General features: G+C 39.5%; 1 protein-coding gene across 2 annotated transcripts in view; it reads right to left on the bottom strand.

Annotated features, from left to right (window-relative positions):
- The window catches only part of LOC111517529 (myrosinase 1-like), a 71,325-nt gene that overhangs the window by 6,594 nt on the left and 47,735 nt on the right, over positions 1 to 16,996 (bottom strand). Inside the window, exons 4-6 of one of the 2 annotated variants that reach the window (XM_074183616.1) lie at positions 11,269 to 11,363; positions 3,719 to 4,012; positions 34 to 168 (exon numbers count right to left, since the gene is read on the bottom strand). In XM_074183616.1, coding sequence (XP_074039717.1) covers positions 34 to 168; positions 3,719 to 4,012; positions 11,269 to 11,363 — 524 coding nt within the window. The remainder of the gene's footprint in view (positions 1 to 33; positions 169 to 3,718; positions 4,013 to 11,268; positions 11,364 to 16,996) is intronic. The other variant, XM_074183618.1, reaches the window with a different exon arrangement.

The following is a 16,996-nucleotide window of genomic DNA, read 5'->3' as shown; positions in this document are numbered from 1 at the left end:
AGTTTATGATGTTAAAAGCAAGTGTAAACTAACCTTGATATATAAAACTCGATCAGTGTCATTCAAACCTCCTTGATTATTGTATCCTTGTTCTGAAATGAATAACACCGGATTTTTGTAATTGTCTCTAATGTGTCTGAGTATATTTCCTAATCCAGTTGTGTAAATCTGTAAAAATTAAATTGAATTTCACCAAGTGTGCAAAATTATACCTACTATTTGTTTCAAGTATAGGGTATAGTGGGATGACTATGGATAAACCATATACTAAAGAATCATGCTCTGACAATGTTCATAATTAGACTCGTACAATTCGACACGCCGCAAATTATGCGTTGATAGACATTGTTGAAATAATTGTCTCTTATGAGCTAATGTAGACGAGCTAATGCAAACGTTTGCGACATTCATCTGCGTGTATTTGAACAACATCCGCACAATTTGCGACACGTTGGATTGTACGCCGCGCCGGTGTGCATAGTATCTTAGGTTTTCTGAACGGATACGCTTTTTATTCCTTTCCTTTCAAACCTAAATGGTATAGTTCAATTGACCGATATAGTGCAACCTACCTTCCAGCAGCTCCCCTTTAATAATATAGTTAGGGAGTTAACAAATTTCGTTATATAATAATCATTTCTGATTATATTATAATCACAATAACTATATAATTCCTCTTTTATATCCTCTGTTTCACTATCACTGTCGACATTTAAATCAATAATGAATTTATTTCCACCATTAATCGTGTTAGGAATCACACGTTAAAAGGTAAGACCTCGTTATTCCTTAGCTCGCACAAGTTTCGACTTCTGAGGGTTGTCGTACGTAGGGGTGCGACAGCTGGTTAACGGAAAAAACAGATTTTAAACAGATTTTAAACAGATTAATATGGAAGTGCCCAATCTCCATATAGTCTTTTTCAACTAAAATTCCTTTTCTGCCAGTCTTCTTCGGTAATATTAGATACTTCTTCTTTAATTAGCTCTATTACTTTCTTATCAAATTTTTGAAAATTATTTTTACGTGTGATGCTTCGTTTCAATTTTCCCCAAATCAACTCAATGGGATTAAAACACAAAAATAGAAGGGAAGTCTCAGTATGGTGTGTCCATACTTTTCAGCAATACTCTCAAGGGCATACACTTTTTCAAATGTTTTTGCCTGTAAAACTTGAAGTAGTTGGTTTTTGGTATAGTAATCTTCAAAATACAAATTGTTTTCCATTGAAAAACTTTGTATTTCATCTTTCCTCGAATTTTCACTCGGTACCTTGATGAGCTGTCGCGAATGATAGGAAGCGTTGTCAAGAACTATTTCGCATTCAAATTTGGGAACGATGTGTTTTCGAACCATTTCTTGAAAATATCAGCTTCCATGTTCTTATGATAGTCAACAATGCAAGTTTTTTTCCATATAAACGCGCAATGCGCGATCCTTTGTTTGCCCTGCATGTTAGGAGTACACATTCTCGAACCATCAGTCCACCCTTTCGTATTTGTGTCGTGAGTGTCATACCAAGTTTCGTCCAAAGAGATAATATGCCGTTGTTCTTGTCGATTTAGAGTTATTTCTTCTGAGTATTTGTTACGCAATTCCACAATTCTTCTGCTTATTTCAAAACTAAATCCTAGTTTCTTGAATATTAGAACATTTTGGAATTCAAAGATGATATTTTCCGAATCATCTGAAAGAACAATTTGTTCAGGCCAGTCTCAACTCCCTACACCGTAGGTTTGGACTGACACCTATCAGAAAACAATTACTCCCCTGGCCAATACCACGCAGAGTGTTGAATTATATCCGACAGGTGTCAGTGCAGAATTCTTCACTAAAGTTATTCCTGCATATGCTGTTGGCGATACAACTGCCGCAATAGATTTTCCATTATTGGAACACCCTTGCAGACCGGTTTCGGGCTGTTGGGCCAATCGTCAGTTAGTAATTTACGGCATTGTGGATTCTAGTGTGGGAATAGAGGGTGGTGTCTTTCTCATAAAATCGACTATGGGGTGGGACGCAAATTTTTCAGCTAGTAGATTTGCTTTTTCTATGGTTGTTGTTGCAAAGGAAACATCCGCTTGTGTTAGTGGTGGAATTGCGGATTTTGTAAAGTTTTGATTAAGAGCTACATATCTTCGTATTGAATTAATTTTTTGAAATTGATTGCTTTCTTTCTTTCTGTGGAAGACTCCCACATTTTTTGTATAGCGATGGAGAAGTAGAAAGCCGCAACTTTTCTTTCCTAAAATATAATTGTGTTTATAACTGTGTTTTTGCAAGATGAATTGAAAGATATCGACAATGGAACACTCTATCATACAGAGTAGTTCTCTTAAAATATCCGTGCGTTGCCCTTTTTAATATCTTCAGAATGAGTTTCTAGTACCGAAGACTTTGTGTGATATTTAAAAAATCAGGCATCCAAGACTGATATGAATTATTAGTTTTTCTGTTCAAAACTATTGTGTATAAAACAAATGGATATCTCGAGAACGGTTAATATTTGGTATATGTTTGTTATACATACAGTCAGGTATTCAAAAATGTGAAAATGTACAGGGTGTTTCATTATGAATGATTGAATTGGTCTTGGTGGTATAACCGAAAGTGATGAGAAAACTCCTTCGTTTTCATTCGATAATATTCACGTATACCTGGAAATGATTATCATCATTTCCCAGGTATACGTGAATGTTTGGGTAACTTTGAAAATATGAGAGATAGAAAGTCGGTTGAATGAAAAAAACTTGCAGCTACCGAAGCTTTATCCACTGGTGAACATAATTAACGATACTAAGATCGGTTTCACGAATCTGTGGAAATCTATTGAAATCTGTTTTTTCCAGTAATCATCAGCTGTCGTCCCCCTACGAACGAAAACCCTCAGTCGAAACGAGCTGAGAATTAACGAGGTCTTACTTCTCAATGTGCGATTCCTAGCACAAATACGAATACTTTCATTTCAGGTAATTTCACGTAATATCAAAAAATGATTCAGATATTTTTTATCAAAAAATATGTTTGTTATGGTCATTTTGGTGGCGAAACGACTTTTCCAAAGTGTTGTATGTTCGATCGAAATATTTTCATGCCATGAATAATTCTTATTCAACACAAAAGCGGAGGCATCAGTAACGTTTTTCTTTAATTATATGATGAGGTTCAATAAACAATGAGTTTTTTGACACCAAATTTTTTTAAAAGAAAGTGTATCAAAATTACTCTGGTTCTAATACAATGCGAGTACAGTTGATTTTTTTTTAAAAGATCCAAAATCAAGGGTTGGAACTTGAGTTTCAGTTGTGTGACCGGTGGACTTTTATTCATAGGGTTTCTGAAAAGGTGTATGATAGGGAGGGTAACTTGAGGTTCTTTCTGTAAACAGAATCTGATGGTGGCACAGAGAATACGAAACACTGGAATTGAAATTTGGTAACCCTAAATCAACGATATCGTATTTTTGGACAAAAAGTATCCGACACATTTTTCAAACAGCAACAGATACCACAAAAAACAGAAATTGATCGAATTTGGTTTTTGTCCAATATAATCGAAACCTATGTCATTAATTTTTTTCACTAGTGGGCTGAAATTTGAGAACTACAAGTATATCTCTATTCAGCTGACGCTATTCTCTCATATTTTAGAAATGACCATACTGTATTCCAAACAATGTCTATTTGTACATGAAAAGTAAAATTATCTTTCAACGAACCTTAATTTTTTTTTCATAGTTTGTGTTCCATTCGGGATCCTCGAATACAGTAGCTTGACGATCATTAGTGAAACTAGGATTCTGAGAAAGAGTCCTGTCAGCTCTAACATAGAACGAAATATAGTTATTCACACCAATGAAGTCAAAAGATTGTCTCAAAGTGATCTGCTGTAATTTGCTGAATTTTGGTAAACGCGATTCCTGAAATCCTTGTTGTAAACTGCGACTTTGAATTCCTTTTTTCATACCAGTCGGATAATCGCCAAAAACCAGAGGATTTATAAACCATCCAAACTGAAAATAAATCAGTTATATATATATATATATATATATATATATATATATATATATATATATATATATATATATATAATTGGTCTTCATGATATTTTTGGTTATAATTATTTATGTGTGGATGACTTGTTTATTTTGTGGTAATTCATGATCACTTCAATGAAATGAATAAAAACACTTACGTCTAATTATTACTGCTAGATATAACTATTCATAATTTTTGATTCTATTCTACACGTTATTTATATCACTAAATTATCGAAAGTTCATGAAAGATTGAGAAATAACAGTTGATTTCATGTTACTATTAAGGAAGGATTTGCACCATACTTTATCATATTTCAAGTGAAGGGTGCCAGACTTCGGAAAAATCAGAATATTTACAATATTTACATCTCTCCCACATACGGGAGTGGTAGGAGGAGGGGAAAAGGATTGGTGAGGGAAAAGGAAGGATCAGCAGGACGAGACTTCAATATTGAACCCCTAGACGTCCGCAAGGTAAAGCGCCGACTCATAGACCCACGACAGGCCGATGGGAGGCGCCCCCGCTGGTGTTAACGGGTGGCTCTCTGCTCAACAGAGCTTCATTTTAGCTTTCAGTCTGAGACTTCCCGCTTCCTGCCAAAGCTTACGCGAGATTTCTCATGATATTGCGATTTCGGTACCTCATATCTGAATATACTAGATGGTTGTTGCAAGTTCATCACTAGCCCCCTGGAAAAAGTTGAAGAAAAAACCAGGTAAGAGTAATTCTGGTATCACGAAAATACGTGATTTATCTTAGCCAGCTCTTCCATGAGCTAAGTGCGATCACATTCGCGCCGTTCATGGAAGATATCAAGCATTTCATAAATCAACCCGTGTTTTCGGGGTTGATTATGATAACTCCTAAGCGCCGTGATGTCCGTCGTCAGCGGGCTTTTCGGTAGAAAGAACTTGAAGAATTTATAAGACAGCCTCCTGATGTATTCAGTGACCGTCTCGACTTCTGCCAGATCTAACAGATCATTCAATGAAATGTATCTGTCACTTTTCGTGCAAATACGGAGCACCTTATTCTGCATCGTTTCGAGTCTTCGCAAAGGAGTCTTCTTGAGGCTACAGAATATGGGACAACATTGCTGGTCTAATTATTTATTTGTAAATTAACAGCTTGTTGTCCACACTAAGCTCAGAGTTCCGTGCAATGAGCGGGTACGTTCGTTTCACCGCTGCACCCGCTCGTTGAATCGCCAAGCTCAGATGTTTCTGAAAATTCAGGCGCCTATCCAGGATAACTCCCAGATATCGCGCGCTTCTCTGCTCGTCAACGCATTTATCCTTGACTCGTAACTTCTTGAAGATCTTGACGTTGGTAAATTTCTTCGAGAAGTTTACGAGTTCCATTTTGTTAGGGTTAACATCGATTTTATTACGTTCGAAGTACGGCATGACCAACCTGTCGAGGTGGATCTGAAGCTGTTGCTTCGCCACCTCGCTCGAGAACGAATGCGCGTATATCGCAGTGTCATCTGCGTACCAACAACTCGACAAACAGGCTAACAACAACGACAATTACTAATTTATCGTGTAATTAAATAATATTTGACAGGCTCGGTGACAGGTATTTACGTCAAAGCATTTGTTTGCAACGCCTACTTAAAGATTTTTTTAAAAATAGAAAAAATGTAATTTTCCTTTAAACTAAAAAGAAAACAATGGCATGTGTTACTTCGTTGATTTCGTAATAAAAAATGGAATCAGATACAGGATGTACTTTTGTTTCGGGTCATATAAAAAAATAAAGTTGATGATGGTTTATTGAAAACGAAACGTCGGATATAAAATCTAAAAATACCATCGTGTAGTACCTTGAAAGTGCCAATGAAAAAGTGTTGTTCGTTTTGTGATATCTTTTCGAATAAAGTCAGAAAAAAATAAAATTGATATTGTCAACTTCTCGTTTTTCCCAAATATCTCAGCAGGCCATGAAAATTCTTCAAGTTTCTAAACGACATGTAAATAAGCTTTGAAGAACACAACTTTTTCCTAATTTAACCTAAGCTGTATCTCCAACAGGTACTGAGATTTCCATGCTTAGGATCCTTATCTTGAACACACTGTATGTACTAGTTGTACAACACCCTTTCGCGGCAGACTGCGCAGTAGAACTACCTCAATCCCATCGACGCCTGGGGCTTTATTTTTCCCCAGGCGCCTAATGGTTGCAATCACCTCCTCGACGTCCGTGATCCATTTCAACAATGTCGGCTCCGGAATCGTCGGCACCGATCTGCTCAAGATGTTATTTGCAGTGCAAGTGGTGGCTCTGTGTTCATCACAGACGTCGGGCCTAATTTGGTGGACACTGGCGAAATATTCCCCAATCAACTGAGCGTTTTGATGATCCGTCACCGACTGCACGTCACCGCTGTTTATAGTCGGGATAGCTTCAAACCGGTTATTCACAAATTTCATCAATATCATCCTTATCAATGTTACTTTTGACAACGGTGAGATTGTTCATGGACGCCCTGTACTCAGACCAGTCCGTGCTCTTGTAGTCATATTTGACCCTCTTCGTTGTTGGTCTGTCTCTGTTGAGAGTGAAGAGCACCGGACAGTGGTCGGAGCTCAGCTCCTCCACGGTAACCAGTTCGCCCAGATCTCGAACATTCCTGTTAAGTACTAGGTCAATCGTGGAGGGCGACGTACCATTCCAAGGATAGTGTGTCGGTTACTCAGGGTATTCAATGACAATGTTATTGTTCAGAGAATACTCTAGAAGCATCTTGCCATTGGTGTTAGGTCGACTGAGACTGTTCCACTCACGCCTTCTGGCGTTGAGGTATCCCACAACCAGCAGCTTGTTCCCAACGTTACACAGATTGTCCAAATCATGCGAAGTGAAGCGTCCATCTGGCTTTATACTGCAAACACGCAGGTACCATCTGCAAGCTGGACACCAACATGCTCAAGGCTGCTTCGTTGCTGGGGTATCTGCGTATGAGCGATACCTTTTCTTATCAAGATAGCCATCCCACCACTTCTTACAGCATCAGGGCGGTCCTTGCGGACAGTGATAAAATCTCATAGTTTCAGTTTGTGTTCCTGTCGCAGCTTGGTTTCGGATAGAAACATTATGTCGACGTCATGTGAATAGATGAAGTTCATTCGTGCAACGAATGATCTCCACCATCTCGCCATCTCACCATCTCGCTTAGCGTCTGGAAGCAGTTGGTTGCCTACATGATGTTCTGTTTGTTCCCTATCGTGGGTCTAAACGCCCGCTCTCTTTGCACTGGTGGTGTGTGAGGAAGAGGCGGTGACCCAGGGGCTTGCTGCATCCCGGCTCTCTTCGTCCATGGGTTCACTTTAGGAGGTGGCGCAGGGACCAGTTTGGGGGCTGGTGACTGAACCTGCTTTTAGGATGGTGGTTGTCTCTTTGTCTGGCTTTGTCCTTCTCCGCCTTCTCCCGGTAGACTGAACAGTCTCTGGAATTGGCGGGGTGGTCTCCATCGCAGTTGGCACACTTTGCCGGCTCTGTCCAGGGCTTCGTATGTTTGGTGCCCTTCAGCACACTTCAGAGACCTCGGGGCCCTGAGTGTAAAGGACACATGGACTACAGTACACGCTACGGCACAGATGCCACAGATGGCGAAGAATCGCGCAGGTATAGACTCTCCCAACTAAATTACTATCGGATTACGATAAGCCCCTTGCCGGCCAGTGTACCTATAATTAGTTTTAATTAGGGTAGCAAATGGAACATGACTCCTTTATAATTTTATTCAGTACTATAGGTAATAGTACAATTCATTGAAATGTTGAATAATGATACACTTATTCAAAAGTAAACTTTAATCAGTCACTATCTGAATACACATTTTCTTCATCTTCACTGCTGCTTGTGCTTGTGCTTTTGCTGCTACCGTCATTTGAATTTATAATTACTGGATTTACCGTGTTAGGAATCACACGTTAAAAGGTAAGACCTCGTTAATCCTTAGCTCGCACAAGTTTCGACTTCTGAGGGTTGTCGTTCGTAGGGGTGCGACAGCTGGTTAACGGAAAAACAGATTTTTTTTTTTTTTTAAACCTCTGTTTGCACGTCTATGAATGTTTCATTTTCTCAATGTTTCCGCTATAAATCTGCTACATGTCGGCAATGCTTTCGCCATTCCTTGAAAGTTATTCGATTAAACTCGTGCTCCGCCAGTTTCCTCGCATTTTCCAACTTGAAAGTTACATTTCTTCGAGACACGTTGTTTATACAGTAGCCCGAATGAGTTCAATGGGATTCAAATCCGGATGGTAGGGTGGAAGTCGCAAATTGTTATGTCCGTGTTCAAGTATAACCTCATCAAATTTGTATCTAATATGATGCTTTATATTCACCTTGATCAACTCGTATAATTCGGGTTTCAGCATATTAGGGGCGAACATAATGCTTCTTTCATGCAGTCACTTCATCATGTCAGACTTTCTAGAATTTGTATTGAAGGCTGGATTAATTTGAATATTATTGTTTTTTGGGATCAACTTTTCTTGTGAGCATTTATCATAATTTTCAGAATTCATTTCTTAATGTAATCCCCTGATGTCGTGCCTGATTTAAATATAAGCCGACAATTAGGAATGGAAACCATGTCACCTCCTGCATGGACAATAATAGGTCTTGGTCTCTTCGCAACATTTTCAAATAACCCTTTGATTGATTCATCCGTCCAGTACTCGGAAGATGTATGTCCACTATAAAGGCATGTTTCATCAAGAAACACAATTTGTCGCAGTCGGCTACGAAAATAATTAATTTTCTGTTAATACTTGAATCTCAATGCTCCAATGTCCATTTTCTCTATTGAAAATTTTTCTATTCTATTCAGTCCTCCTCCATTTGAAACCTATTTTCTTTAAAATTGAACTGAGAGATGTTTTGGAAGCCACAATTCTCAAACGTTATTAATTTTGTGTTGGAACTTTTTTACCGTAATACGTCACCAATCCGTCTTATGAAAGTCGTAAATACTCCGTTTAATATTGGAATAGTAATACTCAAGATTATCAGTTACTGGTGCTCTTCAAGGCCGCTGTTTTTTTGGGGTTGAAAATTTTACTTCTACGATATTAGCAGAAATTAATTGTTCTCCTTCTTCAACCACTCCTTTGAAGGTTCTTATTGAAATACCTAACACAAAATATAGATTTACGTTGAAATAACATCTACCCATCCCATAGAATATCTTGGTGGGGATTACAGCATTATCACACTAAATGTATTCCAATGAAGAAAAGAAAATTGAAACTTTCTATGTTTTTACCACTTTCATTTGTAACTAACGTAAAAATCATAGAAAGTTTCAATTCTCTTATAATTACATTGAATGTTTGAAAATGTCCTTATAGGATGAAACTACAGTAACGTTAGTTACAAATAAAAGTGGTAAAAACATAGAAAGTTTCAATTTTCTTTTCTTCATTATGATTTCCTACCACGTAATAACGGCTACATTCATCAATGTATTGAATGTATTCCGTTACAGTGAATTTTCTAAAACCAATGTCACAAAATTTTATTAATGTTTCAAATTGAAATAAATTATATTCAATTCAATCTCAAAATTTTCTTGTGTGAGTTGTTTTTATCTTCATAAAATAATAGTTAACGAAAATCTGACAGCAAATAATGTTTTTTGTAACAACTCCTTAAATTACGGACCGATTCATTTTCAGACAAAAAATTTAATTTTGTCTAGATAGATTTTTTATACGATATACCTAGAAATATTTCTCATTTCGAACAAAAATTAGATCAATATTACTGCATTTTGATTCATTTCAAATCAAGAAAAATTTTGATATGTCGCCTACCTTCGTGTACTGCAAAATTATATATGAATCAGGCATTTGAGTGCCTCATTAAGAGAAGGGGCTAAGCCACAAAATTAACAAACCTCAACACTCATATCACAAAAAATCTCCTATTAATGCAGGCTGCCGTTTTTTCAACAGGATCCTCGGTTGTTTTTAAATGTGAACATAAGGAACTACTAGTCAGAAAATGCTTTCATGCTATTGTGGAATTCGAATCTTTCCTGTTTTGATATAATATCAAGGGATTTCATAATGTAAGTCAAACATTATTGTAATAAGTTGGTATTGTTTCGTTTCGTCTTGTTGCAGTTTTTGTGTGTCAACTAAACTTCATGTTGCACTGACTTGTCTTATTTATTGTTATCGATAGTTGAAAGGATCAATAAAAAATCTATTTTTTTTCATTTAATTTCTATTATGACAGTGACTTGACCCTAATCTACCGAGACAACTCAAATGGATATAATTGAATAGAACTGGAGAATACTTGATGAAAATACATATTGAAATTCATTGAAAAAGTTTTTTGTTTGATTTTCATCATAAAATAAGGTTTTACAAAAACCGCGACACGTGTTTCGCTATACATTAGCTTTCTCAAGCGTAAAATGGTCTTCATTTTACGCTTGAAACACGTGTCACGGTTTTTGTAAAACCTTTTATAGTGAAAATTATACAATAAACTGTATTAATGAGTTTCGAATGAATATCACTAATAGAATGAATAGATATAAGAGACCGAAAAGAAAAACGAATTGCCACACTTCAATGATTTACATAACCTCCCGAAAATAAGACAGCAATTCAAATTCCCCCTTCAATACCAACAATTTATATATGATATTCAGAAATCTCAATTCAATATCTTACTCGAAACTCATTGGCATAATCAAATATTTTTGATTCGAGTCGAAACAGTATTCTGAATAGAAGCAATTTCATTGAAATCGTAAAGAATACGCGACATACAGTTAATGCGTCAGCTGCGTCAAGTGAGTCAGGTGACTCGGGTTCCGACTCTGCGGTCTCATGTCAAGGCACGATAGATTTTAACAAAAACCCTTCAGTTGAAAAGAACGATTTCAGCCATTCAGGTACTCTGTTCATATATTTGAATACTGTGTTTTTTAATGATTGTACTTTCTAACAAATGTTCTTGTTGAAGTTTCTGGTTATTCATAAAATGAAATTGATTCGATTCGAGAATGGATATTTTGTGTCTATATCGATGCCTTCAGGCGACAATATTTCGGCTTTACGAATTCCAATCGATGTTCTCAGGTAAACTCAAAGTTTGTTATTGTTATGACTGACTGATACGAAAGAAGCTCATATCAGGAGATATTTAGTGAAAACCTGATCAGTACTAACGAATTTATCGAAAATAATATATAACTCACCGTATACTCGTAAACTCTCTCGACAGCTAATTTATCCTCCAATGAATCCGTCGCAGGAAAGTAAGATTGAACACTCAGAGCAATTCCTATTTTACCTGAAATATGAACGTTATAATGGAGGAATTAAATTATTCTATCACTCTACAAAACATGTTCATTAGAAAGAAAAAAAGAGAAAATTACAATAAAATTGAGTGGAAGAATATAGGTACCAAATTAAAAAAAAAGGAAGTTACATTTCTTAGAGGTATATTTTTAGAAGAGATTAATTTTGGAGAAAGATAGGTTTTGGCTTTCTACTTTTCCATCTTGGCACAAAAACTAACACAACCTTCAACCAAAATTGTCAGGAAGCACGAATTTTGCCGACTTACTTAATACATATCGTTATATTATGATCAAAATTACACCAAACCTTTGTAAATTATAGCAAAGGTGTAAGTCAGCGTTTCTACTTGTTATTTCAAATACGAAATATTCCTTAGATAACTATTGCGAAGAATCTGGAAAAAATTAATGATTGATGACTTCTGTATAGTCTCGAATTGGAATAGTTGAAATCCGGATGCAGAGACAAAATCGATTTTTTAGCGAAATGGGTTATTCTCAGTACGGCCCATGAAGGAGGTCTATGCCTGTACCAAAAATCAAATATCTGCTTACAAAAATGACTAAAATACAGTGTCAATCCCATTATATATATATATATATATATATATATATATATATATATATATATATATATATATATAATGGTCAAAAATACTGAGTGGGCATATAAGCAAAACTAAAAAAAAATATGGCTCTTCTTTGGCACCCCGAAAAAAAATCATAATACAAAAAAAATAGGAATCAGTACAAAGTATGGCCTCCACGCTGGTTTATTACGGCCCTACATCTATCGTGCATCGATAAAATGAGATTGTCAATATCTTGTTGAGGTACACTTGCTCTGACAATTGAAACGTTGTGTGAATGTTCTCCATATGCGGAGTAATTCTTCGTTGAAGCATGTCTCACACATGCTCGATGGGATTCAAGTCCGGTGATTGTGCTGGCCATGGCAATACATCAACTCCTTCGTTGGTGAGCCAGTCAGTCACTAGACGCGCGACATGTGGACGAGCATTATCGTGCATGAGGTGGAAGTTTTCACCAACAGCACTAGCAAACGGACGGACGATAGGTAGAAGAATGGTGTCGAGGTACTGTCGAGCTGTGAGGGAGCGATTTGAAAAAACGAGATCGGTTCTGCCGCCGATCATGATTCCGCCCCATAGCATTACTGTACCACCTCTGTATGTGTGGACTTCCTGGACGTGTCTCAAACGTTCATTATCTCCAGGTCGCCTCCACAGTCTTACTCGACGAGAATCTGGATGAAATCCAAATCTGGATTCGTCTGTAAACAAAACTGTGGCCCAATCATTTGCATCCCAGTTTTGATGTTCTTGACACCACTCTAATCTTCTACCGCGATTGCCTCTCGACATAGGTGGACATCTAAGTGGCCCTCTGTTGTGGAAATCTGCTTCATGCAGTCGATTTCTGACAGTATCACGACCAATGGTTACCTGGTGCGTCTGCTGCAACACGTTAACCAACTCAGGTGCTGTGATTGTCGGTTGTCTTCTTGCGGTTAAGACCAAAAATCGGTCTTGAATTGCAGTTGTAGCGCGTTCTCGCCCTGGATGTTGTTCGGCTGGACTGCCAGTTCCCGGAAACGCCGCCACAATCGACTGACAACACTTTGGGAGACCCCCAAACGAAGAGCTACATCATTTTGTCGCATGCCACCTTTAGAAGCCCTACAGCTCTATTCATCTTAGCCAATGGTGAGTGATGGCGTTCCATGTTAAAGAACAATATTTCCAGTTTAATTGCTGAGCAAGAACTGCATAGAATGTACAAACTCGACACTTTCAGATTATTCATTTTAGCCGAAAACCTATAGTTTGTAAAAAATGTACTTGGACTTCGCGACCAAGAAACGAGGCAGGCCTTGACGCCAGCTCATCCCAAACACCTCGTGGATGCACTGGCAAGCGCTCTGGAGTTTGAGGCTGCCAAAAAAGGCCTGCAAGAGCCAGAGCAAAGTTCGAGCTATCGAGGAAGATGGACAAGTGCCTGCGGATATCGAGGCCACCATCAGAAAAGTAATGAAAGGAGTGTTGCCTGAGAGGAAAAATATAAGATGCTGGAACTGTGATAAAATTGGACATGTGCGTAGCAAATGTCCAGCTTTCCAAGAATCGACACCAAATCAGGAAAACTAGAGGGGGTCGATGAGAAGGGGCAATCGTCGGCCTGTACCCAGCAAGCCCCAGTTAAAAACGCATATGTTGCCGTTTTCCAACGACAAGACAAAAGTGTTTTCGTAGACGACCTCATCAACAACGAGCCTTGCACCATGCTGCTAGATACAGGTGCGACGAGAACCATTCTTGCGCCAACTTTTACCAAAACACCGGTAAGAATTGAACCATCAAGCTGGAAGCTACGCACTGCAACAGGGGAGCCAGCCATTGTACTTGGGGAACTACCGATTGAATTGGTGTTGGGCAGCACAAAATTGAAACATCGTGTATTAGTGGCGGACATCGAGGTCGATGCCATCATTGAAATGGACATAATGAATTCCAGAGTGTTCGAGCTGAATTTTCAAGACGGCGTCCTATGTGTCGGCGGAGAAGAGCTGGTGCTTCATGGAAGAAGCGAATAGATGATTAGAGTCCTGTTGGCCGAAGACGTGTGCGTACCTGAGAGGGCTGAAACCACCCTGGAGGCTCGTTTGGACGAAAATGCGAGCAGCGGAAAGGTGGTAATGTTCGAACCCAAGATTCATGATGAGAAAATTGGACGAGGAATCGCACTGGGAAGACCCTGTTGCATATTGATGAAGTTGTGCCGGTCAGGGCTATGGATGTCAACTACTTTCCCGTGACCTTGAAGAAAGGAACAATGCTGGGGTACTGTTCGTCTATTTCCTCTGTGATACGGAGTGTACACAGTTCTGTTAGCCAAGCCAACAACTTGCCTAAAGAGTTGGAGAAGTTGATTGACATTTCCTCCAAGGACATACCACCAACTCACGGATCAAAACTGTGGGAGTTAGTCAAGAAGTGCCTGAAAATCTTCGATATTGGAAAAGGAAAAGGCGGCAGAACAAATGTGGTTCAGCACAGAATTGACACTGGGAATGCTCGACCAATCCGGCAATCAGCTAGAAGACTCCCTCTTGCGAAGAAAGAAGAGGCAGACAAGATAGTCAGCGATATGGAAAAAGAAGTCATCGAACCGTCTGACAGCCCCTGGTCTTCCCCAGTCCTATTAGTGAAGAAGAAGGACAGCTCAACAAGGTTCTGCGTGGATTATCGTCAACTGAATCACGTGACGAAGAAAGACAGCTACCCTCTTCCAAGAATCGACGACACCCTAGACACGCTAGCCGGTTCCACAATTTTCTCGACTTTGGATTTGAAGAGTGTATATTGGCAAGTTGAATTGGCCCCAGAAGATCGAGAAAATACTGCTTTTACCATCGGCTTAGGATTGTGGCAGTTCACGGTTATGCCATTCGGGCTTTGTAATGCTCCAGCGACCTTCGAGAGATTGATGAAGACGGTTCTCAAGGGGCTCTCATGGGAGACGTGTCTAGTGTATCTCGACGATATAATCGTGGTCGGAAAATCGTTCGACAATCACTAGAAAAATCTGGAGGAAGTGTTCATGCGTCTGAGGAGTTCTGGATTGAAACTTAGTCCCAAAAAATGTCATCTATTCCAGAAAGAAGTCCGTTACCTTGGCCACGTTGTCTCTGGGGAAGGAGTGGCGGTAGACGAACAAAAGATCAAAGCAGTTAAGGATTGGTCCATTCTAAAAGACATACATCAGCTTCGGAGCTTCCTTGGTTTATGCACCTTCTACCGCAGATATGTGCTAGGGTTTGCCAACATTGACCCGACTCACAGAAGAGCAGATCCAGTTCCAGTGGTCTGAGGAATGCGAAGACTCATTCAAGAAGTTAAAAAGAGCTTTGATCAACGCTTCTGTTTTGAGCTATCCCCTACCGGATGGAAAGTTCATTTTAGATACGGACGCCAGCAACGTGGGACTTGGAGCAGTCTTTTCTCAGATCCAGGATGGATAGGAGAAAGTTATTGGCTAGTTCATTTCTACACATACGTGTATAGAAGATGATTTCTGTTGAGAACGGACCATGCAGCTCTCAAATTGCTGCTGCAGTTCAAACATCCCGCTGGATTGAGAGACTTCAAGAATTTGACTTCGAAATAGATCATCGAGCTGGGACTAACCATAAAAACACAGATGCCCTATCACGGAGACCATGCCCCGATGACTGCTCACATTGTCGACGAGCAGAAGAGAAGGAATCAGCTATTAGTAGAATTACAGCTATAGACGACAACTGGGAGGATAATAAGATCAAGGAAGACCAAGAGAAAGACTCAGATCTTGGTTTAGTCATCGGATGGAAGAAAAGTAATCGAAGACCATCGTGGCAGGAGGTAGCAGATTATTCGCCAGCGGTTAAGTCCTACTGGGCACAATGGAACTCCCTTACCTTGAAAAACGGGGTTCTGAAGCGCGTGTTGGAGTTTGAAGACGGTGCAGATGAAAGGCGCCAGACAGTGGTACCCAGGAGCAGACGGCGGGAGGTGCTCAAAGAAATCCATGATGGAGTCACTGGAAGACATCTGGGAGTAACGAAGACCCTCAAGAAAGTAAGAAAACGGTTTTACTGTGCTGTATGCGCTGCCAGTAACGGACCTAGGATACGACCGAAAGCTCCAGTGCGCCAGTATAACGTGGGTAGTCCTTTTGAGAGAATCGTTATCGACATCGCCGGCCCGTTCTCAGAGTCCGACCATGGGAAAAATACAACCTAGTAGCCATGGACTACTTCAGTTAGTGGGCAGAAGCCTATGACATCCTGGTAAAGGAATGGATATGTCGATTCGGTGTCCCATTGGAACTGCATTCGGACCAGGGCAGAAATTTTGAGTCCAACCTGTTCCAAGAAATATGTAAACTGTTGGAAATTCGAAAAACTAGAACCACAGTCCGATGGAATGGTGGAACGAATGAATAAGACCATAAACCGCCACTTGTCCAATGTAGTCTCTGACCGTCAAAGAGACTGGGACCAATACCTCCAACTGTTCCTGCTGGCTTTTCGTTCAGCAGTGCACGAGTCAACCGGCCAAACCCTTGCCAGTATTATAATGGGCCGAAAGCTGCGGTTTCCTTGCGACCTGAAGTTTGGGACGCCGGCGCCGCCAGAACAAGACACTGCGGGGGAAGACTATGTCAGCAAGCTTCGGCAGAGAATGGACGACATCCATGAATGAGTGCCAGCAATAGAATGAAGAAGGCCTATGACATCAAGGCCAATGCTGGAGAATTCGAAGCCGGTGACCTAGTTTGGCTGTACAACCCGTGGTTCATCACCGAAGTTGCGGATCTCGTGGGAAGGTCCGTACAAAATCATAAAAAGTTTAATGACCTTGTCTACCGAATCCATAAGCCAACTCGAGGAAAGCCTAGGGTCGTCCATTTTAATTGATTGGCTTCTTATGCTGGAAATCACGATCAATTTCGCGCCCTCAGATCATTAGAGGAAGGAATGGCGTTCTAGCAATTCATGTCTTTATACTCGAACAGACAGAAGGTCGTACATGGGGTAACTCGAGAAGAGCCACGAGAC

The sequence above is a fragment of the Leptinotarsa decemlineata genome, unplaced genomic scaffold, assembly GCF_025532065.1.
Source record: "Leptinotarsa decemlineata unplaced genomic scaffold, Ldec_3_MD MMD2_tig00026340_RagTag_RagTag, whole genome shotgun sequence".
In the NCBI taxonomy this organism is placed as follows: domain Eukaryota; kingdom Metazoa; phylum Arthropoda; class Insecta; order Coleoptera; family Chrysomelidae; genus Leptinotarsa; species Leptinotarsa decemlineata.
This window is presented reverse-complemented; position numbering and strand designations above follow the sequence as displayed.